The sequence below is a fragment of the Myripristis murdjan genome, chromosome 1, assembly GCF_902150065.1.
Source record: "Myripristis murdjan chromosome 1, fMyrMur1.1, whole genome shotgun sequence".
In the NCBI taxonomy this organism is placed as follows: domain Eukaryota; kingdom Metazoa; phylum Chordata; class Actinopteri; order Holocentriformes; family Holocentridae; genus Myripristis; species Myripristis murdjan.
The window spans coordinates 27,658,503-27,681,966 of record NC_043980.1 but is presented as its reverse complement, the minus strand read 5'-3'; the positions used below and the strand labels follow the sequence as shown (position 1 = coordinate 27,681,966).

The window sequence follows — 23,464 nt, the reverse complement described above, 5'->3', positions numbered from 1 at the left end:
GTTTGTATTGAGTCTGGAATTTCGACGTTAAACTGGAATTGCGGGAAAACGGAATGTCGGATCGGTCTGAAAATCGAAACTCTGCTTCTTCTCCACAAGACGCACATTTTTCTAATTTGGTGTGTGGACCTAGGTCCAAAGCTCTGGGCGCTGGAGCCTTCGGAAGTTTTTGCCCATTCATTCGAATGGGCCAAATTTGCTACAAAAATTGGAATTTGGGGAATTCCAGATGTTGGATTCCTTATAAAAGTAATAGCACACTTCTCCCAATTGGGCCACACATTTTCCCAATTCATTGTGTGGGCCTAAAATCAAAGCTGTAGGAGGAGTAGCGCGCCGAAGAAATTTGCAGAAAAATAATAATAATAATAATAACTAGACTTTGTAAAGTTTCTGAAGAAACTTTGATGTGCTTGCCACCGTTGCCGACCGCCTGGCCATGCGCTAAACCACCAGCCCTATGCTGTTTGAAGGTTGTTTGGTGTTGTTCGAGGGCTAGAAGGCAGCTACTGTGGTCCGGGTATTGTCCAGGCAGTTGTGATCATCTTTTGAGTGATCACTAGCATGTCTCTGGGCAGCTGCTATGGTACAGTGGGTGGCTGCTAAGGTGCTGATAGGTGGTTGCTATGGTGTTCCTGATGGCTGCTATGCTGTTGCTAGGCAGTTGCCATGGTGTTCTCGACGGTTGCTAGGCGGTTGCTATGGTGTTATTGATGGTTGCTAAGGCCTTGCTAGGCGGTTGCTATGGTGTTCCCGGTGGTTGCTAGGGCGTTGCTAGGTGGTTGCTATGGTATTCTGGGCGGTTGCTAGGGTGTTGCTAGGCAGTTGCTATGGTTTTCTGGATGGGTGGTAGGGTGTTGCTATGCAGTTGCTGTGGTGTTCTGGGTGGTTGTTAAGGTGTTGCTATGTGGTTGCTATGGTGTTCTGGGTGGTTGCTAGGGTGTTTCTGTGGTGTTCCGGATGGTTGCTAGGGTGTTGCTAGGCAGTTGCTATGGTGTTTGGGGGGGTTGCTAGGGCGTTGCTAGGTGGTTGCTATGGTCATTAGGGTGGTTGCTATGGGGTTGCTAGGGTGCTTGGGGTCCTTGCTATGGACTTCCATTAGTGTCTGGGGTCAGTGCTGGGATGCATTGGCTGCAGTGCTAGTGGCCCTTGAGACAGAATAGGAGAGATACAGAGCCGCGTGTGTATCTCTGTGTCAGTGAGAGGGGACTTTCTCCCTGGCAGGCTCTCCGAAAGTTCCGCCATTAGTGTGTATTGCGTCCGGATTTCGGCTTCAAACTGGAATTGCGGAAAAACGGAAAGTCAGAGCGGCTTGAAAATTGACATGCCGGTTCCTCTCCACAAACTGCACGATTTTTGTGTTTGGTGCGTGGACGCAGGTCAAAAGCTCTGCGTGCTGGAGCATTCCGAAGTTTTGGCTATTCATTGTCTATGGCCGAAATTTTCGGGAAAATTGGAATTTTGAGAATTCCGGAAGTCGGATTCCTTATAAAAGTAATAGCACACTATTCCCGATCGGGCCGCACATTTTGATTTTTCATTGTGTGGGCCTAAAACGAAAGCTGTAGGAGGAGTAGCGCGCCGAAAAACGTGCAGAATAATAAAATATAATAATAATAAAAATAATAAATATGCACAATAATACGATGTGTTGCCTTTTCAAGGCAAGCACATAAAAATAATAATTTAGAATAGTAAGATGTGCTGCCTCTCCAAGGCAAGCACATAATAAAAATAAAAAATATGCACAACAATAAGATGTGTTGCCTCTCCAAGGCAAGCACATAATAATTTAGAATAGTAATATGTGCTGCCTCTCCAAGGCAAGCACATAATAATTTAGAATAGTAAGATGTGCTGCCTCTCCAAGGCAAGCACATAATAATTTAGAATAGTAATATGTGCTGCCTCTCCAAGGCAAGCACATAATAATTTAGAATAGTAAGATGTGCTGCCTCTCCAAGGCAAGCACATAATAATATTAACACCCAAGCTCCATTTGCTTTGAGTGTTCCATTCCACTGATCGGACCTGAATGGTTCCCAATGGGTCACTCAACTGGCTAATGAAACTTGATGGCCTTGTGGTGTGGGGCATCATGGCTCTCTGTGGTTTAGAAACTGATAGCTCTGACTTGTGTGTTTCCAGGCCCATAGCAATTACATGCAGTAATTATATACACACAAGTATCTGGAATGGCCCACCAATGCCTAAATTACAGTGAGTGGATAAACCACTGCAAAGTAAGAAAATAAAATGATCTCAAAGAAGCTTAACATACCATGTGTTTTGGCAAGCAAAACCAGGACAAAGAACTGAAAACAACTTCTTAGAAAATAACATCTCTCACTGTTTATTGACCAAGACTGTGCAATTAGCACAGTTGTTTTCATTCACTAAAGAAACAGTGAAATTCATTGTAGAGAAAATTCTGGGGAACTGACGTGATGGATGAGTTTGAGGCCATATGTTTTTCAGTCAAACAGAATCTTCATATGAGGATCAGATTAAATAAATACATGTCTGATCTGTCAGAAATGTATTTCCTTATATGAAAAACTCGTATAATACTTAACAGTATGAAATCAACTTTATTCATGGAGTTACTCTTTTTCTCTATTTATATATCTGTATTTATCTCTATTTTCATCAAAAAAGAAAATTTAACATATCCTCCAATAGCACAAATTTTTAAAATCTAACTCCTCCGATCTAAGCATGCTTTTGATATTTTATTTGACTTTTCAGGTGGACTTTCAAAGATGCGCTAGGCATGATTTTATGAAGAAATATGTCTCATCAGTTTTAATTACAATTTGGGGAGATACTGGAAATCTGCCCAGCTAATTTCAGGCATCAGGGGTATGGTCATTGGAGGTAATTTTCTCAGAGCACAGATAGTGATGAATTGAAATGAAAGTGTGAATACAAAGCTGTCTCCTAAATAGCCTATGGTGAGTCTATGGTCTGTCCAGAGAAATCTTGACTTACCAACTGTCTTTAAACCTGCTATTTTTTCCCCACTACCTACACATGCACCAGCCAGTAAGAAGAAGCAGCTGAGGTTCAAGGAGATCACAGTTTACTGAAGCCATGTTGTATGAATTTCAGGTTCAAAAATTAAAACTGTTATTTCTCAACTCTTGGGGCTGCCAAGTCCAAACTTGATTTGTGCTGCTTTGCAACCCAAGGCTTCCAACAGGATGCCACAATTTTTCTGTTGATGTCAAAATTGGAACCAGCAAACATTAATGGGTAATTAGCACACTTGTTAACACTAACAAGTTGCATAAAGCAAATTTTAAATACTCAGAAATAAATAAATAAATAGGAATCAGCCTATGAGTTCACAGAGTCAGCAATTCAGCAATATCAGTTTAAGTGAACGGATATATGTTAATTCTGTTTCATAATAGCAATGATTGTAGATTTTTTTTTGTTTGTTTGTTTGTTTCATGTATTAATGTATAGGCAAAGTTAATAAATACATGACATACATTACATCCATTTTGCTTCAGGGACAGACCCTCAAGCAACATCCCAAATGGAAGCTTTTACTAGTTCTTTCTAAATGCTGTGCCATTGGGATGTTTGTTAATGTCAGTAATGTGCACTGCAGTGTCGGGTTATTTCTCTAATCTTACTTCCTCTCGTCTCTGCTGTGGCCCTTACTCAGATAACCTTACCCAACACTAGTCGGTCTCAAAGTGGGCTCAGTGACCCCCAGAGGTCCTTAGGTGAGAGAAGCAATCCCCAGAAAATATTTTTTAAAAATGTGCCCCATCATGCTTTTGACCTTTATTCCCCAAAGTTGGCAGTAATAATTAGAATAATATAGGCCAGCTGGAAATGCCATCCAAAGCAGTGAAATAAAGTAAAATATTATTGTGACACGGTCAGACTTATTACAATATCTCAGAGCAACATCCAGCCCTTAATCAGTTTGTTGTCTTAGTCTAGATCCTGTCAAAAGCATCTCCCTATTTGTAATTAACTTTCATTTCAGGCTAATAGGTTGTGCATCCCATTTAATTGTGATAAATTCAAGATGTCGAGCAGTTCGGCTGACAGGGTAATTAAAGAGCTTATGCTGATGGTGTGTAATGATGTGTTATGGCTACTTTCATGGGCTGCCTCGGAAACTCTGCCCAACCTCCCTCACCCCCTGCACTTGGAATGTTTCTCCACTGGTGGCACCCAGTTCAGCGTTCAGCTGTCTGGGAGAATGTTCTTAAGGCAAAAGCATGACAGATCTAACATGTCGAACAGATGTTATTTTTGCTAGATGAAAGCCTCCCAATGAAAAATAGCCAACGCCTGTTTACTGTACCTGACTCATCACCAGCATTCACATTTGCCCTCACATGGTGCCACAATGCTGCTGATTGATGTCTCCCTGTGATGGGAGCCACTCGCTGAGGGGGGATGGCCCTGGTGCTCCCTTTGATGCTCTGTGTTGTGCAGTGATGCATCTTTTGGTGTCAAATTTGAGATCCAACCATTTCATTTTTTTATTTCAGAATTAGTGTGCAGCTCTGAGCTGCTGTGTTTGACTGCTGCCATGACATGTTGCCATACAAAATATTTTCCTTTGTTATGCATGACTGCCAAATAAAATGCTTTTTCTGCCTTCACTATCCCCAACAAGCACCACCACCTCACAGTTATGAAATTATGCTGCTTCTCTCAAATCTGTCTGTAATTTCTCTCAACAATGGGTTTGAGAAGCCTATTTAAATAGATTTTAAAATTTAGAAAGGGCATTTCAGCAACCATTTGTGGCTTTTTGTTGGTGTTAATGGGATGGGGTGGGAAGCACAGTCACATATGGCAAATGTCAAGTTAATTTCAAAGGTAGGCTAATTGATTTCAAGGGTAATTCTTTTCCTATTTTCAGAGTTCTGCATAGGTAACATTTTAGTGTGGAATCATCTATGCTAAATGTTATACATGTGGCCCAGGTTAATACTGCATCCTCTCCAAGTCAGTATACCACCTTGTCATCTTGATTGGAGAGCATGCCTACCTCAGAGGCTATAAATAAAATTGCTTTGTCTGATCATTATATGTCTTGCCTTTAGTCCTGTATGCGTGCCCATGCATGTTCAAAGGTAGATGTGAGAGAGGGAGAGAATGAAGAGGAGGGGAAGCATCTTGTTTGGCGTATGATACTGCTGCCTCAATGTGTTCCTGTAGGACAGAAATAACAGCTAATGCTATTTGCCACACATTGGTACAGCTTTTGGCTTTTGTCACAGAGGAGGATGGTCCACATTGGATATAGCTCTGTTTACACTGGGAGATGTTTCCATTCAGTGAGCATAATGATTTAATACATCATTGATTATTCATTCTGATTTCATTTGTCATTGCTAAACATGCATTTGTGTTATCTTTACAGTGTTAAGACTGTGAATTCTTCTTCACTATCTTCCCTCCTCCCTTATTATTGTGCTGACCTCTGAGGGGGAGTTGTCATGGGAGTCATCAATTATTAGCCACTAATATTTCACAAAATATAAAAAAAAAAGAAAAAGGTTTTGCTGGTAGATTGATAAACCCTTGCATCTGTCACATGTGGTTCCCAACCATCTGAAGTCAGGTTGGGATTAAGGATTTAGGATTTAGGCAGTTTTTAAGCAGATCATGTATGCCTTGCTGATCTGCAAAAGTGCAGTACTTGAAATACCGGGAAGTAAGGCGCGGCTGTAAAGGTGTGTCATTTAGAAATTGTTGGTCTGTATAATTGACAAAAATGGAAATGCTCTACTTATTTGATAATCTTCGCCAATAATTATATAGTACTATCCAGTAGTCCTATTCAGAGATATTCGATGAAACTGTGTAGTTCACCTCAAGTATATTTATATGTGTGCTGAAATGCATAAGCACCTAATGATCTAGCACTAGCCTTTGATAGTACTTCAGATTCTGTTTTTAAAATATTAAAAATGGCTAGATGGAGGCAAAGTCTAAAAAAAGTTCCTTGGAGGTGTAGAGCCTGGTGGTTTACTTCCAGTGTGCAGCCATAATATTACACCATGGGCACAGCTGCTGTGTCGCCACCGATCTGTCCCCCGGAAACATGATCCTGTTTATAATCTGGCCATCATTTGGACGGTGACAGGCTGCGACGCCGGACCTATGATTTACCCCAGTGTGTGTGTATGTGTGCCTCTCAGAGATAGATTTACGATGACTTACTGTATGTGAGTGAAGATAAGGCCTTGGAGGGCTGAAAGTGTCCCGTGAAGCCTGGTTCATTGCAGTCTCACGACTAACAGCACTTCCTCCAAATCTACCACCTGGGTTTATGATGGCAGCCAAATAACAGGATAAGCAGGTGATATACTAGGTCTTGCAGATTGCAGATTAAATATCACAGGGGTTTTTTTTGTTTGTTTGTTTGTTTTTTTGTTTTTTTGCTGTAGCTGTGACTCTGTTGTTTTGTATTTTAAAAATTATTTCAATGGAATTTGTATATTATATAGTTACAAAAAATTGTTTAATATTACGACTTGGTCAAATGAAACATGTCGTGTTTTGTTTTGGAATAATATGTGTGTTTTGGAACAATATATGAAGAGGACTAACTTTGTTTGCACAAAATGTGATATCATTTTGACATATAGCTGCATTAACTTAAAGCATTCCTGCAGTGTACATTTTTTACCCATAGAGTTTTTCATTATAAATTCAACTCTGTCTGCATTGGCCACTGAAGTAGCTAGGCCTATTTTCAACTCTTCGTGTGAGATATGAGTCATGATAAAAGTCACCGCAGACCTGCTTTGACATACAACTTACTGTAAACGCAGATGTCACTGATACATATCAGTCTCCTGTAATGGCTTGCAGCACAGATGCATGGACTGTGGAAGCTTGCTTCTAAGACAGGCTGTTTCTAGGTTTTGTGAGCACAGAGGAAAGAAAGGTACTAAGGATGTGAGAAAAGAAAACTCTAGGGATATATTCTCTTTCCCTCTTTGGTTCCAGTCCTTACCAGAATCTATGCTGGATTACAGTAGCATCCTCAAATTTAACATGTTACTTTTTCTGTATCAAAGACTCAGCAGACATTAAGATTATTATTCAAAGGAAGCTGACACTATTCATCTTGCTTTGGCTGCTGGCAATCTTCCCATCTTAAGCAGGCCTTGAAAATTGTCAGCATGGTAGTAGTCCATGTTCATGTTATGCCATACATCTGGGACCACTCATCACTTGAGGCAACTGCAAAGGCAATTGCACATTCATTTCACAATTTGTTTATTTTTAACTTGTCCCAAATAAGTGCCAGTAATTGATGAGGAGAATTATCAGGAGTCCTTGAAAATCTGCATTGAGGCCCACAGCTGGCCTACTATTGAAAGCAGATGCTAATTAACACTTTGTCATATTTTTAAATCCCCTGCAATGTAAGGGTCTTTATTAAAAGTGTTATCGTGATAAAATGAGCCTGAACTGAATTACTAACTCTGCTGCTCTGTTGTATATATCCTGGTCTCACCGTTACACGACCTCTATGCTTGGTAGAGCTTAATTCACTGATATGCAACCACAATGATACAATGACATACTGTGGAGGTCGAGAATTTTGGTCACCCATTAGATATAATTACTGTACTTAATTTGACCAGTCACAGTATGCATAATATTCAGATGATGTTAACAGTCTAATTGGTGTTGTGGCTGTGCTTACACCTCCCCTCCTCCAGGGACACAGCCTGATTTCTTTTAAGCCACTCAAGATAATAAATAAACAACATGTCTTAAATGCGTGTTAGGCTTTTTGATATCATTCATTTATAATAGCTCCAAATTCTGTGTTGTTGTAGTCTCATGAGTCTGGTGTGAGTTGAAAGTTGAGAGTTATTTATTTAGGCTGCAGGATTTCAGCATCTGGCAATTGAAAAATGCTAAAACGGCATATGCTATTGTCAACATATTAATTACCTGTTATATCACTGTTCATTACAAATACATTTTAGTCATCCCAGACAGTGTTTCAGTGGTTTAAGAGCTAAGGAGCCATAAACACTAGTATTGCATTACCTATACTTCACAACAGGCCCAATGCACGTAAGGCAAGGTTAGGCGTACATATTTTCCAGCTATTTACATACCAGACATGTGTGATCCATATTGCAGCCACGGTAGGCTGTCGCTTATAGTATATGTCATGTACAGTAAGTCCCCTGATGACACACATGTGCATTAACATAGCGAAGCGACAGGCTGTCTTGTGCCTTTTGCTTTTGAAGTGCATGCCATCTATATCAATCATGTAACTGTGCTGTTCCAGTTCTGAGAAAAAGTCACATCTATCTCGTCTGTCCTCCTCTGCAGTCTTTTTCCATATAGCATGAGATGGGCCTCGCATAATGGTGCAGCTAAGTAAATATCCTGATCACTGTGGCAGTGATCACTGTGTGTGATCAGTGATCAGTGCCATTGATATTACTTTTGTATTATTTATGTGCCATAAAGAGCTTATTAAAGTCACCAATTTGAGTTTCATGGATTAAGGTTTGCATTTCAGCTGTATTGAAATGCAATGTATGGGAATATTTGAATAGTTTTTTATTTATTTATTTGCATTTATATTTAAGTTGAGTGAGCATTCATTTATATGCACAGTGCTATCGTCATGTCAAGATAAGCTCTTGACAAGTAAACCATTTTGTGGCCCATGCCTCTACTCTCAGCACCGCCACAGGTAGTTAAACTTCTACAAGACTTGTAGGAAAGCATTATGAGCTCCTCATTGCACCACAATGTTGACTTTTCAGCTGCATTTAATAAGTTCCACAATGAAAACGCTGTTTTAAAACTAAATAAATATGAATCAACAGTTAAAATCAGTAAATTAAATTTCATTTGATATCACTGTTTAAGCTACTGAACACAGTTGTAGTTTTTTAACTGAACTAAGGGCAGATTCTATTCAGTCCCACAGCACCTAATATTGTCAAGAATAAATCCCCTCCACTGTATAGCTATGGTCCAGCTAGTTAGCTGGCTGAATTTAAAGCCCTTGTAAACGAATTGGAAGTAGACTATTCGCAGGTGTTTTCTAAAAGTTTGTGACAAAGCTAACACTCATACTTCTGTTTTAAACTGAATTTTGTTTTTGTTTTTTCTTTTTTGTTGTTGTGTTTTGTTTGTGTGGTTTGTTGGTAACATCTAGGTTTTATCTGTGTGCTGCTGCCTCTTGGCCAGATCAAACTTGAAAAAGACATTTTGAGTCAATGTGTCTTTGCTTGGTTAAATAAAGGTTTAATAATATCACTAATAATGATAATAACATATTAGCTTGTTTGGCACAGTGTTTAGTCAGCACTGCCCAAATACAATAAATTATACGCTTGCAAAACTACTTTGATAACTCCAGTTGTCTATTTGCAACTGAAATATTCACTATAACACAGATTAATGCAAAGCTTTCACACATTACTAAGATTGTAATACTAAAAATTGTAAAAAAAAAAAAAAAAAAAAAAAAAAAAAAAAAAAAAAAAATATATATATATATATATATATATATATACACACAGTACAGGCCAAAAGTTTGGACACACCTTCTCATTCAATGCGTTTTCTTTATTTTCATCACTATTTACATTGTAGATTCTCACTGAAGGCATCAAAACTATGAATGAACACATGTGGAGTTATGTACTTAACAAAAAAAGGAGAAATAACTGAAAACATGTTTTATATTCTAGTTTCTTCAAAATAGCCACACTTTGCTCTGATTACTGCTTTGCACGCTCTTGGCATTCTCTCGATGAGCTTCAAGAGGTAGTCACCTGAAATGGTTTTCACTTCACAGGTGTGCCTTATCAGGGTTAATTAGTGGAATTTCTTGTTTTATCAATGGGGTTGGGACCATCAGTTGTGTTGTGCAGAAGTCAGGTTACTACACAGCCGACAGCCCTATTGGACAACTGTTAAAATTCATATTATGGCAAGAACCAATCAGCTAACTAAAGAAAAATGAGTGGCCATCATTACTTTAAGAAATGAAGGTCAGTCAGTCCGGAAAATTGCAAAACTTTAAATGTGTCCAAGTGGAGTCGCAAAAACCATCAAGCGCTACAACGAAACTGGCACACATGAGGACCGACCCAGGAAAGGAAGACCAAGAGTCACCTCTGCTTCTGAGGACAAGTTCATCCGAGTCACCAGCCTCAGAAATCACAAGTTAACAGCAGCTCAGATCAGAGACCAGATAAATGCCACACAGAGTTCTAGCAGCAGACCCATCTCTAGAACAACTGTTAAGAGGAGACTGCGCCAATCAGGCCTTCATGGTCAAATAGCTGCTAGGAAACCACTGCTAAGGAGAGGCAACAAGCAGAAGAGATTTGTTTGGGCCAAGAAACACAAGGAATGGACATTAGACCAGTGGAAATCTGTGCTTTGGTCTGATGAGTCCAAATTTGAGATCTTTGGTTCCAACCGCCGTGTCTTTGTGAGACGCAGAAAGGTGAACGGATGGATTCCACATGCCTGGTTCCCACTGTGAAGCATGGAGGAGGAGGTGTGATGGTGTGGGGGGGTTTTGCTGGTGACACTGTTGGGGATTTATTCAAAATTGAAGGCACACTGAACCAGCATGGCTACCACAGCATCCTGCAGCGACATGCCATCCCATCCGGTTTGCGTTTAGTTGGACCATCATTTATTTTTCAACAGGACAATGAGCCCAAACACACCTCCAGGCTGTGTAAGGGCTATTTGACCAAGACGGAGAGTGATGGAGTGCTGTGGCAGATGACCTGGCCTCCACAGTCACCGGACCTGAACCCAATCGAGATGGTTTGGGGTGAGCTGGACCGCAGAGTGAAGGCAAAGGGGCCAACAAGTGCTAAACACCTCTGGGAACTCCTTCAAGACTGTTGGAAAACCATTTCAGGTGACTACCTCTTGAAGCTCATCGAGAGAATGCCAAGAGTGTGCAAAGCAGTAATCAGAGCAAAGGGTGGCTATTTTGAGGAAACTAGAATATAAAACATGTTTTCAGTTATTTCACCTTTTTTTTGTTGAGTACATAACTCCACATGTGTTCATTCATAGTTTTGATTCCTTCAGTGAGAATCTACAATGTAAATAGTCATGAAAATAAAGAAAACGCATTGAATGAGACGGTGTGTCCAAACTTTTGGCCTGTACTGTATATATATATAACATGCTCATAATAACTGAACTGATGCTTATGCTTACCTTAATTAATTACTCTGTAAATCAAAGAGGGAAAATGATAAAAAATAACTTTCCAAATACTGCGAATCATTTTGTAATTGTGTTTTATATACAGAAGAGTTAAATTGTCTGATGATTGACTAATATCAGTATTCTTCCTGATGCCCACTTCTTCCACTGTGGGGAAAAATGCTGTGTGTATTGCTTCACTTGTTGGGTTTGGAAATGAATTGGTAAGGCCAATCCCTGTGTCTGTGGTTTTGTGGTGTTTGTGTGGCAGGTGATTTTTCTGAAATCATCTACTGAAAATCACCTGCTGAAATCACCTTCTGAAAATGGAAGAAAGTAAAGTCAAGTATATTTTCTATTGCAGGAAGGTGTGTCCATCTACAGTAGATCAGTAAGAAGTGCTCTTCACCATGAATACAGGTATGCATCACACACACATGCACACGTGTGAAAATGTACAACATTCATGCTTACAATTCATGCACATTATTTTCTCTTTTTGTTTGGCATTGTCTGCCCTAAGTCAAATAATTACTATCATTGGAATTTAATTTTTTATGATCAATCCTGGAATTTTAGACTGAATAGAAAACATGCATTCAACAATTTTGAAAACACAGACAATTCTAAGTTTCATTTTGCTGTTTTAAAAAAATTGTTTTGGGCGTTTTGCTCGTACCAACATTGCTCTCTAACCCAATTTTGCTATTTTGATGTTCATTTGGGGCTTGAATTATAATTGTGAGAGAAAGCATTACTGATGAGTACAGTGGGCCTGTTGCTCTTACCACAGACACATATTCCTCATTCATAAATAAATTTCCAAAGCCATGGTCTAAACTTGGCAGCTATCCCAAGCTGACGTACGAGTATTACATCCCAGAACCTGTGATGACTAATCTGTCTCCACACACACACCACACACCACGCAGTCTGGTTGCCAGCATTAGCTTCACCCACTATGGTAGTCTATCTGTATTCATAGAATAAGACATTACACAATCTCCATCATGAGATGATGTTTTTGTTTGACACAGATAACAGTACGAACTGCAACACCAGTGTCAATAATACACATTAAATTTGAAGCAATATTAAAAAGAGTTAAACCCACTGATTTTTTTGAGAAATGATACTGTCCAATACCTCAAATTGTATGGTACTGAACTAATCCTGCAATCAGGAAATTGGCTGCCATAACACAGCAAGTCATTGGCATCGGCCTTATCTGTGTAATGGGAGTGCTGAAAGATTTTGGATGCTGAGTGGATTTGCAGGACCGAGGAATAAAAGAGGTTAAGTGTCATTGTGAAAACATTTTCTGAGCGTAAAGGTAATTTGCTGCCATGTGTCAGCTCATATTAGAGATTTCCTGTAAAGTTGTTAAATGAAGAAAATATTGTCCAAAGCTGCTATGTATTCCACAATCCTTCAGGTTATATGTAGATTGCACATTCTCATTTGGGTCCACAATGACTGAGAGCCAGGGAACTAATGCATCATAGCTCAGTGTGTGTGATCAATATAAGCTTGCTGGTTTGAGTGGTGAAGCTATTTCACTGCTGTTCAGTTCATTGTGGTATATCTGCTGGTGCTTCAGTGTGTGACAGCATCTACAGATTTAAAGATCCATAGACATGTTGACACTTGATTTTTCAACTATTAACCTTTACTCCCCTTTTTAATCTCCCATGTCAGATTGCTCACATTGAATTTGTGAACTTGTTTGAATTTAGAAAACACCCTGTATCATGCCACTTGATGTTATAACAAAAACATTTGCCACCACATCCTCTGAAGGAAATGGTCTGGCTCGGTCAAGCTGATGCAATACAGTAGTTTCAATCAGCTGTTTCATATTTTCATCGCAGATCGAAATCGGTGGCACATTAATTCCTCCACAATTCCTTTGCCCATTCAAAATGATATGAGCTGCTGCCTTTTCTGTTGCAGTGAGAATCAGGCTTTTGTAATGCACGTGCTTTGCCTACATTTTTCTGGCTGAATGCATGTGGTATTTCTGTGTGTGTATGCTTTGTTTTGTGTTTGTTTCCGTCTTGCTGTCTTTGTGTGTATGCATGTGCATTTGTGCTGCTGCTGCCTCTGCCTGTGTGATCACCTGCCTGGCTATGATTTCCCAGATAGCGGAGGATGTGCTCGCAAAAGCACTGCCTTGTCACTCACTCTCTCTCCCATGAAGAGGGTCCAGAGCTCACCAAATCTGGCCACAGGTACTAACACTCACATTCATACTGGAAATCAGCACAAGTTTGTAAATTAAACTGGTTAACACACAACTAAACGCCCAAAATGCAGACCTCTGCAGTCCATGATTGGGCTATACTGTTGGTCAAACAATGAGGTAAGCTTACACTAAGCGGCTTGTTATTGTTGTTAATCATGCTTGGGATTCATCATTTTGATATGGCTTGAGCATATTTTAAGTATTTTCAAATAAGTTGTAGCTTTGTCAGTATGCCTAAGCAATGTTAAGCAATGACTGTGTGATGCTGTTCTTTCTAATTGATGCATTGTGTACTTCTTTTATTTCATTTTGTTACGTCTCCTCCTACCCTGGGTTTCCTTCCTATTGTTGGTGTTGATCTTCCTCCCTTTTGACTGGCCTCATATGTCATCCTCTGAGACTGCTCTTTGCCATTTCTCAATTCATCTTTCTGGCTTCCCCTCCTTTTCCCGCTGTCTAAGCTTTAACAGCCTGTCCCTTCCCTTTTGTCTTTTCCTATCACTGTTTGTCCTCTCTCAGACACCAGAGCATTACTATGACTGGTGAGACAGCCCAGCTCCAGTGACTTAAGCACTGTCTCACTGTAAATAATGGAAATACTGGGGTCGTGATCAGGTGTTATATGGAGGAGACGATGAGTAGTTCTTTGCTTTTGAAGGCACTGGACTGGAAGAGGTTACTATTACGCCATGTGGTGAAGTGAATAATGGACTTGGTAGGCAGTTACTGTCTTTGAGGAGTGAAATGACAGCTGTGACTGCTGTGACATCTACATATATGAAGTGCATGGTAAAAGGGGATGAGCTCTGTAAAGGTTTTACAAAAATTCAATGAGGACACAGGCCTGGGACATACCAACTACTGATGATGACAGTATCAGCTGACTGTGTGTTGCCAACAGGGCTGGGCTATATGAACAAAATCAAATATAACAATTTATTTGACCATATATATTGCTATCAGTATTTGGACGCTACTGTCGGGATGACTGTTGGAGCTTATACACAGAAGAGATTTTGATAAACAATCATTAGTTATTTAAACTGGTCAATCTTTGTTCCAAACCTCACCTATGGGCAGAAGATAGCAAACAAAAGCAGCGGAAATGAGTTTCCTTTGTAGGGTGGTTGGGCACACCCTTAGGGATAGGGTGAGGAGCTTGGATATCCGCGAGGAGCTTGGAGTAGAGCCACTGCTCCTCCACATTCAGAGGAGCCAGTTGAGGTGGTTTGGGCCTCTAGTCACGATGCCTCCTGGGCGCCTCCCAGTGGAGGTGTTCCGGGCATGAATAACTGGTAGGAGGTACCGCGGCAGTCCTCGGACACACTGGAGGGGTTATGTGTCCCGGCTGGCCTGGGAATCCCTTGGGATCCCTCAGGAGGAGCTGGTGATGTGGTGTAGATGTGATGACCAAGCCAGTAGAGAAACATAATACAACAGCAAGAACAATCTAATTACTTAATAAAATTGAATTTCATTAATGTAAAGTCTTTAATACTAGGAAAAGACAACACTGTGGCCATATCATTACTATATCCAAAATCTCAGATAATATCTAGAGCTTCTTATCACGGCATCAGTATAACATTGATAAATCGCCCAGCCCCATTTGCCTGCACTTACTGTTCTGCAGCTGAAGTTATGGATCCAGTGAGTAAGTGGAGATGAAAGTTTATGAGGCTTAATCTGATGATTCTGGATCTGATGTTGTTGGATTGTATAGAAGGCAGAGCTAAAATCACTGAAGAGTAGTCTAGCCATGTTACTGAAGGTGTCTACATGTTGTAGCACTGAGTGCAGGAGCCAGACCAAAGCACAGAAGGGTGTGTAGGAGTGTAGTAACAGGTGGTAGGGTGATGTTTACTACGCTTCATTACAAAATAACTCCTGAAATACATCACACATCACCATATTGGTGATATAACTGTAAGAATATCCAGGGTTGACTTTTTCAGAAGTAAATTACACACAGTTCAAATATAGAGAAATCCACTGTAGTTCTCCCCATAGCATCAGTTTCTGTTAGATGTGATTCTAAAGGAGTAGTTGACCAAAATGAAAATTTTGTCACTATCTACTGATGAAATTTGTGTGTCATATAATGAATGACCATACAGTTACTCCAAACAGGTTAATCAAAGTGTTCTGATGTGAGATGGCAAAAGGCCAGTATTTATTATGCCTTAGATTTTGCCCACCTGTGGCAATGTGTTCATTTTCTGGTGGAAGAGTCTTGCTGCTACAGTCGTAAATGCAACTCTTTGTGTAGTTTTTATTCAGAAATAGCAAAATGGACCCCTGGACCCTAAGTAGCTTTTTGCTATTTTAGAAATCAAGTGTAAAAGAAATAGTGCTGTGCTGCAATGGCATTAAAAAGTAAATATTTACATGAGTTTTGCAGTTGATGTCTTCCCCCACGAAGGTTATTGGCTAAAGCTGTTACATGTGGCACCTAAATATTGGCATCTTGAGAACCATGTAAATTCAATTTTCCCCTGGTATCACCCTCACTGTTTTCTACAAGATGACAGTTTATGGATGCAATGATTGTAGACTGTGTTGGGGGGTTGTAACTAAAGAGCAGAGGCGTGCTCTTGCAAAGCACAAATGTAAACTTCCTAGTGAATGCTGGGCAGGTTTACACATCTGTGATTCAAAAGTATCAAGTTACTGTTTGTTTGCATGTGAGTGGTGTATGTGTGTGTGTGTGTGTGTGTGTGTGTGTGTGTGTGTGTGCGTGTGTGTGTGTGTGCGTGTGTGTGTGTGTGTGTGTTGACAAAGGATCAGCTTATATTTCATGCATTTTTCCCTTCCATTCTGTGTCTTATCTCGCCTTTTGCACTCCCTCACCTCTCCTTTAGCTCTTTGTCTTCTTAACACTAAACTTTTCGTGAGATGAGGGAATATTGCTTAACTACTTCAAATTTAACAATAGTGACATGTGTTGTAGAGATACATGCATCCAAATACTAATGGATGGTGTCACACATTTATAGCTCCTTTGTCTTTTCTGTTCCCCAGGGAGTGAGTCTCACTCATCAGACTCAGGTACACTTTTGTTATTTCTCAATCAACACAATAGCTCTGCTTGTATGTCTACTCGTGGAGAATTCCTTGGAGATTTCTGATACTACAGTGAAATTAGCTAATGGAAAACACTGTGAGAGGCTAGATGTTTTTCTAACAATATTACAGTCATTACCACTACAGTGAGTGATGTTGAGCAGTGTTGACTGTGTGTCCTCAGATGCTTGGCGGTCACTCAGTGCAACAGAGGGTCTGAGGAATGGAGACGCCAGCACCTCATCTCTTGCTGCCAAAGGTTTCCGCAGTGTCAGACCCAACCTACAGGATAAGAAGTCACCTACACAGGTAAAATTTCTCTGTCTGTCTGTCCGTCAGTCTATCTATGTACATATGGTAGGTATGTATTTATGTATCTGTCTATCGATTGATCTATCTATCTACCTATCTATCTACCTATCTATCTATCTATCTATCTATCTATCTATCTATCTATCTATCAAATTTTCTCTCTCACATAAACTGCACACACAGCAGATTCCGCACGGCACAGTTAATTCATATTTTCCCATGCTTGAGACTTTCTGCAATATGTTTGTGATTTTAGTGGCTATTGAGAGAAGTTAATCAAAACATCAGGGATGGGCCGTGGGCTCGTAAATGCCTGTGTGAAAATGTAACCCCAAGGGGTAAATTAAATCACACCACAGACTCAAAAGAGCACTGCAAATGATTCACATAGAGTTGTGTCGTATTTTGTAAGTATTTATTTGGAACAGCTTGATGATGATTTGTGCCAAGCTTTTCACTGATGCCATTTTTTGTTGTTTTTTGAACGTCTTTGGGCTGTTTCATCCTCATCGGCCAATAAGGATGTCAATCAGGTGCCATCCCCACCTCCCAGGAGAGAGAGTTTCCACTTTCCACCCACAGGAACTAATCCACCCTCTTACAGCTCCCTCTCTACCCTGGCTGATGCCTTAAGGCCTGGAGCACTAGCATTGTCTCAGAATGATAAAACAGTTTTGAAGGAGTCTCTCACTATTAGCAGCACATCTTCTTACTCGTACTCAGAGACTAGCACAACCACCTCTACTTCTGTTTCTCCACCAGTCCCGCAGGTGTACCAGTCCACTGTCTCAAATGACATTAGCAACTCTAATGCAACTGCCACCACTAATTCTCAGGTCCAGGAACGCAAGGTGTCTTCCCTCAAACTGACCCCTGTCACCATCCCCGACCCCCCTGCGCACCTTAACTCTTACCTTGAGCCTCAGCCTCAGCCCAAGACCCAGACCTCAGCCTCTCCTCCACCACCTACCCCGCCCCCGCGACTGGATTCCACTATCTCTCGGCCCCCAATGCAGACAGCCTCGCTTTCTGTCCGCTTGGCCCCCAAGACCCTGACCCATCCTGAGCCACAGTCTCCAAACACCACGAAGGAACTCAAGGTCCAAGCTCAAGGCCCAATTGTAGCTCCAACTCCAGCTTCATCCCCTATGGAGGTGACGATGGCTCCTGCAGTTCCACCAAGGCCATCTCCTGCAGAACTGTTGGTACATAACTGACTGCACACTGTAACAACAACTAGAGAGCTGTGATTTTGTACATTTTCATGGCATTTTTATTGAATAGCACTGTGTGTTTTGTCCTTGTGCCACCAAGACATCAAGGGTGTTTTTTTGTTTTGGTGCTGCCATCCAACCAGCCAAACTAGCTGTGAGAACTTATGTGTGGGCCATCTGTTTCATTTATAGTAGCAGTGCTCCTGTTTTTACTGTGTGTTTGTTGCATTTCACAGTTTGAATTAACAGAGCCTTCAATCCACAGAACTACTCTTGTTTCATAAAATGATGTTGCAGTCTCATGACAGTTCCACAACAACGTTCCACTTACAGTCAGACTCACCTGTTACTTCCACCCTTCCTTTGTGACAACATGGCTAATCAGTGATAACACTAAGCACTCTTCATCTTTCCTCCTTTTCCAATCAACCCCTTCTCCCTCCCACACCAGGGGCCACCTTCCCCCGACCCCACAGCACGGCGTTCCCCCTACCGTTGCCACAGCTCAGAATCACTCGACTACCTGTCAAGCCTAATCCCCATGGCCCTATCACCCACCCCATATGTCCCTAGTGGAGCCGCCGCCACAGCTGGTGTAGTCAGCAGTGTGGGCACCGGTGGCTGCGCGTCACCCTCGGCCTCCCCTGTGACCGTGTCGGCTCTCAGCCACTACTCTTCATCCACGGCGGGTCTGCTGGACGAGCTGCAAATCTGCAGTCTGGACTCGCCTGGCACTTCGCCCACGCCATCGCCCACCCTCAGCCACGTCTCTGCCTACACACCCACTGCCAGCCCTGATGAAGCGCTAACAGCCTCTGTGGCCTCCACTGCTGCAGCAGCCACTGTCACTAACGTAATTATGCCAGCAAGTTCACAGCTGTAACACACATCACTACCAAAACATACGGCTCCCTCCCTCCCCCAGTCCAGCTGGAAGGCGTGAACCAACCCACCACAATGTGTTATCTCTACCAATTTTTACCTTACACTAACCTCCAACTTCAACCTATTTGTGTGATACCAGCATTACATTCAACCTGCTGTGTTCCTTTTTAATGTGTTAATGTCTTTGTACTCCTTTGTGCTCTACATGTTTTTTTTATGTTTTCTAGCTCTTTGCAAACCTTACTCTCTTAAATGAAACTACTATAATTTTACCCTTTGATGATCATCAACTGAAATGATTTGCTTGTAGTGCATTATGTTAAATGGGAGAGCATCCTTTTGAAGAGCCTTCCATTGTAACTATTGCTGTCCCCAGTCCTGTGAATATGCAACACTCACGACTAATTTGTAATGAAATGTATTTGAATCTGAAAGGTGTCTTGTTTACCTTCATTGTTTTAACCTCTTTTGTATGTCTCTCCCTCACTAACTGTTCTTACACCGTACAGTGTCTTCAGATTCAGCACTTCCTCATGAATCACATCTGACCCTATAGAACACCTCAGCCAATATCTATCTACTTGTATGCCCATTCCTACATCAGAACTGGTTCCTCTACCCTTTTGACCTCCATCATTGTCAACTGTATAGTTCATGCAAGAAATCCATGTTCAACAAGATCAAGATCACTTTCAATAAGAAATACTTTGTTGCCCCCATTAGTTGTGTATGTGGTAGATCTGATTGTTATGTTTTTCTGGCTTGTGGGTCTCTCTTAGGGCCAGGTCCTCTCTCATGCTATGAATGGAAATAGTGGACACCCTCAGAGGCCCCTCTCTCCCCCAGCCTATCCTCCTCCTCCCTCCTCACTCAACACCGGGCTGCAGAGACAGAGCAGGAGTTCAGGTGAGGCACTGCTCTTTTGTCACTTTGTCACCAAACACACACACACACACACACACACACACACACACACACACAGACCACACACACACACACACACACACACACACACACACATACATACACACACACACACACAATGTGAAACAAAAAGAAATCATGCTCGACTCCCAGGCCTGTAACTGCATGTAAACCATGCCCTGCGACTAAAATTTCCATACCCACTGCTATAAATTGGGGAAAATTTAATAAATGTACCTTCACTAGTTCTGTATCACATTATAGACGCCTTATCTGAAGTGTTCAAAGTGCTTAGAATTTCAAGAAGGTGTAAATCTCTTAAGCACCACTCATGGAATCTTTCTGAATTCATGTCATAACATGTAAATGAATAGAAATTGCTTGCTTGCTGTTGAAAGGATTTACTCAACCCTTTTTTCATTATCATTCTCCATATTGGTTGAAGAGTTAATGAGTCATTTTAAGAAGTGGATTTGTTGACAGTCATATGCAGAGTGGGGTTCACAAGATATCGTATATGCACACCCATTAGCAGCAGACAGAGCCAGTCAGTTGTGGAACACAATTGGAAATGAATTGCTACAAAATGGAGAGGGAGGTAATGCTTATGCTTGCACTGTTCAAATCTTACAGCATTAATTATAAGAGTGCAGTTAAATTTTATACTTGAGCACAGATAAATAGATTCATTGCTGGTTAACTCAGCCGAATTGTATATGTACTTGAGTGTTGGTGAATAAATTTCCATTTCTGTTTGACTGTGTATCCTGGGAACAACTGAGACGTATCTTTCTCTGACTCACATCTCTCTCCTTGTATTCAGAGGGCAGTGAGTCAGTTACCAGGGAGTCTGTAGTGGTGGGCCACACCAGCGTCAGCAGCACTGTGCCCATTGCACGCTTCTCGGAAGAAGAGAAAAAGGTGTCTGTCATTAAAGCCCCCCACTACGAAGGCATCGGCCCTGTGGATGAGTCTGGCATCCCCATTGCTATCCGCACGGTGAGTACAACCATAAGCAGAACATATAAAACCCATTGCTTGCTAGCAGACTGAGTATTCACTGAGTTAAGCACTGTTGTGCTGTTTGGGAATATTAGGCTGTCTTCTAGCCCTGATCAGACCCATTTGTGTCTGCAATATGCAATCAGGCCCAAGAGAACTGGATTATTTTCAGCTGTCAGCAGCTTTAGACCCCATATTGAAAGCCCTTTTTCTCTCTCACTCTCTCTATTTAAGTCTGCCTTTTACATTCTTTCACTGTACCCTATTTGCCTTTCGTTCTTTTCCTTTCTTTCTCACTCTCACGCTGTGAGCAAGTTGTAATTAAGAGCTCAGACAAGGTCTTTTTTTATGTGCTGTCCTGCAAGGTCCATGCTGATTGCTTGTCAGTGTGTTTGTATGTGTATCATCGCCATCCAGGCTTTCTATGTGTGAGTACTTCAGCCATTTATCCATTTTTTGACAAGTGGTTTTAAAAGGCAGACATGCCATGCTACAGAATGAGAAAGCAATAGAAGGAGAGAGAGAGAAATAAAGAGAGCGAGAAAGACATCGAGACAGGCAATAAAGCTGAGAGAAAAGGTAGAAAGAAAAGAAAGCAGACAAAAAAAAAAAAAAAAAAAAAACAGATGCGCCATGTTGTGAGCACACAAACATTTTTGTGGCCCCTCTAGTTGGTAACCATGGTGAGTGAAGTGGTAATTGGCCCCTCTGTTGGCCAGGCCTGTGCTGTCTGGAGCTGCCTGGTCATACATAGTCTCCCTCAGGCAAATTTGTGTTTCCTCGAACAGCAACAGAATTTTTTTATATTTTCAGGTGGTTATTTTGGCCTATTGGTTAAGGTAAAGGTTAGGGTTAAGATGAGGGTTAGATATAATTTTCGTTATGGCTAAAATTAGGGAAAGGCTTTAGAGAATGATTGTAAGTCAAGTTGAAATTCCATTGCTGTACTAGGTAACACAAACTCGCCTGAGTCGCCTCCCTCTGAGGCCAAACTGCCTCTTCTCTGACCAGATGGAAATGTCTCTTCCATTTGATTTTTCTTTTTAGGTTGATAGATATATAGACACACACATACAATACAGACACATACAGTTTTTTCTTGATTGTTTCCACCCAGAGCACCGCGGTGCTGGTACAGTGTAATGCCTCCTCCAGTCGCCATGCTGCAAAACCATACATGCTGACACAGTTTTCTGAAAATAAGTGCAATCACTCTCAACTTCTGCGTACACCTACACACACACACATATAAAAGGCATGCACACAAAATTGGTGAGTCAGTAAATCTAATATCAATCTCAATTTTCTTTTGATCGTATTTCGTTGGTTGTATCCTGTTGATAAAAACATTTCCTTGCCTAAATTATCAACTACCAATAGATCATTAAAGGTGCACTACGAAAAACTGGGTCCATTTGGTCGATTGAAGTGAGGACCAGTTAGGCTGAAAGAAATGGTGGAATAAGCACAAAATTTTAACAGTTGAGTTTACAGTTGAATCTTGTCACTGGTGTGCCTCACTGAGAAATTACATGCTTATTCCACATTCTTCTCGTTTTTTGCATGCCTATGATTATCTTTTTGGCACATCTTGTTAGAATATTCCTTTCATTCATTCCCTTGATAATCACACAGTCTCAGTGGATTTTTAAGGGTATCTCATTGGAAAGAGGACGATCAGGCTTTACAACGGTATAAGATAAAACACTATTGGGTATAAATAAAGGGGAGAAATTATAGACCGAAAAAGCGGTGCAGAACGTTTTTTTGCCTAGTATATGTCTGGACAGTGTTCTCCTTGAAAAACCTTAAAAAAATTAGACCTTAGAATCGGTGGGAACTGTTCTGGTTTCCAACATTAGCCATCCAAATCATGTTGTATCTGATAGCATATTAATGATTATTTCTCTTCCTACAGACGGTGGATAGGCCCAAGGATTGGTACAAAACTATGTTCAAACAGATCCACATGGTTCACAAAGCAGGTAAGGCCATTGTTGGGATCTTACTGTATGGTCTGACATCATGGACATGCAGTAATGTGTGTGTGTGTGTGTGTGTGTGTGTGGTGTGTGTGTGTGTGTGTGTGTGTGTGTGTGTGTGTGTGTGTGTGTGTGTGTGTGTGTGTGTGTGTGTGTCAGTTCTTGTTAAACTAAAAGAATCTCAGGGCCAGAACTCATTAGAGAGGGAGAGAGAATATGGAGAGGAGGAGGGGTTGGGAGAGACCTCTAAAAGACACAGAGATGCACTGATGCACTCTGCTTAATTTGTGTGGGCTTGACCAAATCACATCAGTCATTACAAGGCTTGTTTGTTCAAAACTGCCAAGGCTTTTTCTGCTGCTGTAGACACACAAATGTATGCGGACTCACTATGTCATGATTGTCTGAGCCTGAAAAAAATCTGCATGCCTATGATTATCTTTTTGGCACATCTTGTTAGAATATTCTTTTCATTCATTCCCTTGATAATCACACAGTCTCAGTGGATTTTTAAGGGTTCCTGTGATGGGGAAAATATTTCTGCTGCATAAGGGGACAGAAGATATGGACGGAGCACAAAAAAGGTTAACAATGGGCTGTATTCAGCACAGAACTCAATG

General features: G+C 41.1%; 1 protein-coding gene across 12 annotated transcripts in view; it reads left to right on the top strand.

The window, feature by feature from the left end:
* The window catches only part of sorbs2a (sorbin and SH3 domain containing 2a), a 137,488-nt gene that overhangs the window by 91,842 nt on the left and 22,182 nt on the right, over positions 1 to 23,464 (top strand). For 9 of the 12 annotated variants that reach the window (XM_030055109.1, XM_030055154.1, XM_030055118.1 and 6 more), the window contains 8 exons: positions 11,582 to 11,637; positions 13,359 to 13,448; positions 16,484 to 16,510; positions 16,710 to 16,834; positions 18,503 to 18,904; positions 19,716 to 19,842; positions 20,684 to 20,859; positions 22,781 to 22,847. In XM_030055109.1, the coding sequence (XP_029910969.1) occupies positions 11,628 to 11,637; positions 13,359 to 13,448; positions 16,484 to 16,510; positions 16,710 to 16,834; positions 18,503 to 18,904; positions 19,716 to 19,842; positions 20,684 to 20,859; positions 22,781 to 22,847 (1,024 nt within the window). In that variant the 5' untranslated portion in view covers positions 11,582 to 11,627. Of the gene's footprint in view, positions 1 to 11,581; positions 11,638 to 13,358; positions 13,449 to 16,483; positions 16,511 to 16,709; positions 16,835 to 17,732; positions 18,043 to 18,502; positions 18,905 to 19,715; positions 19,843 to 20,683; positions 20,860 to 22,780; positions 22,848 to 23,464 lie in introns of those variants that run through there. The other 3 variants (XM_030055136.1, XM_030055163.1, XM_030055173.1) reach the window with 3 other exon arrangements.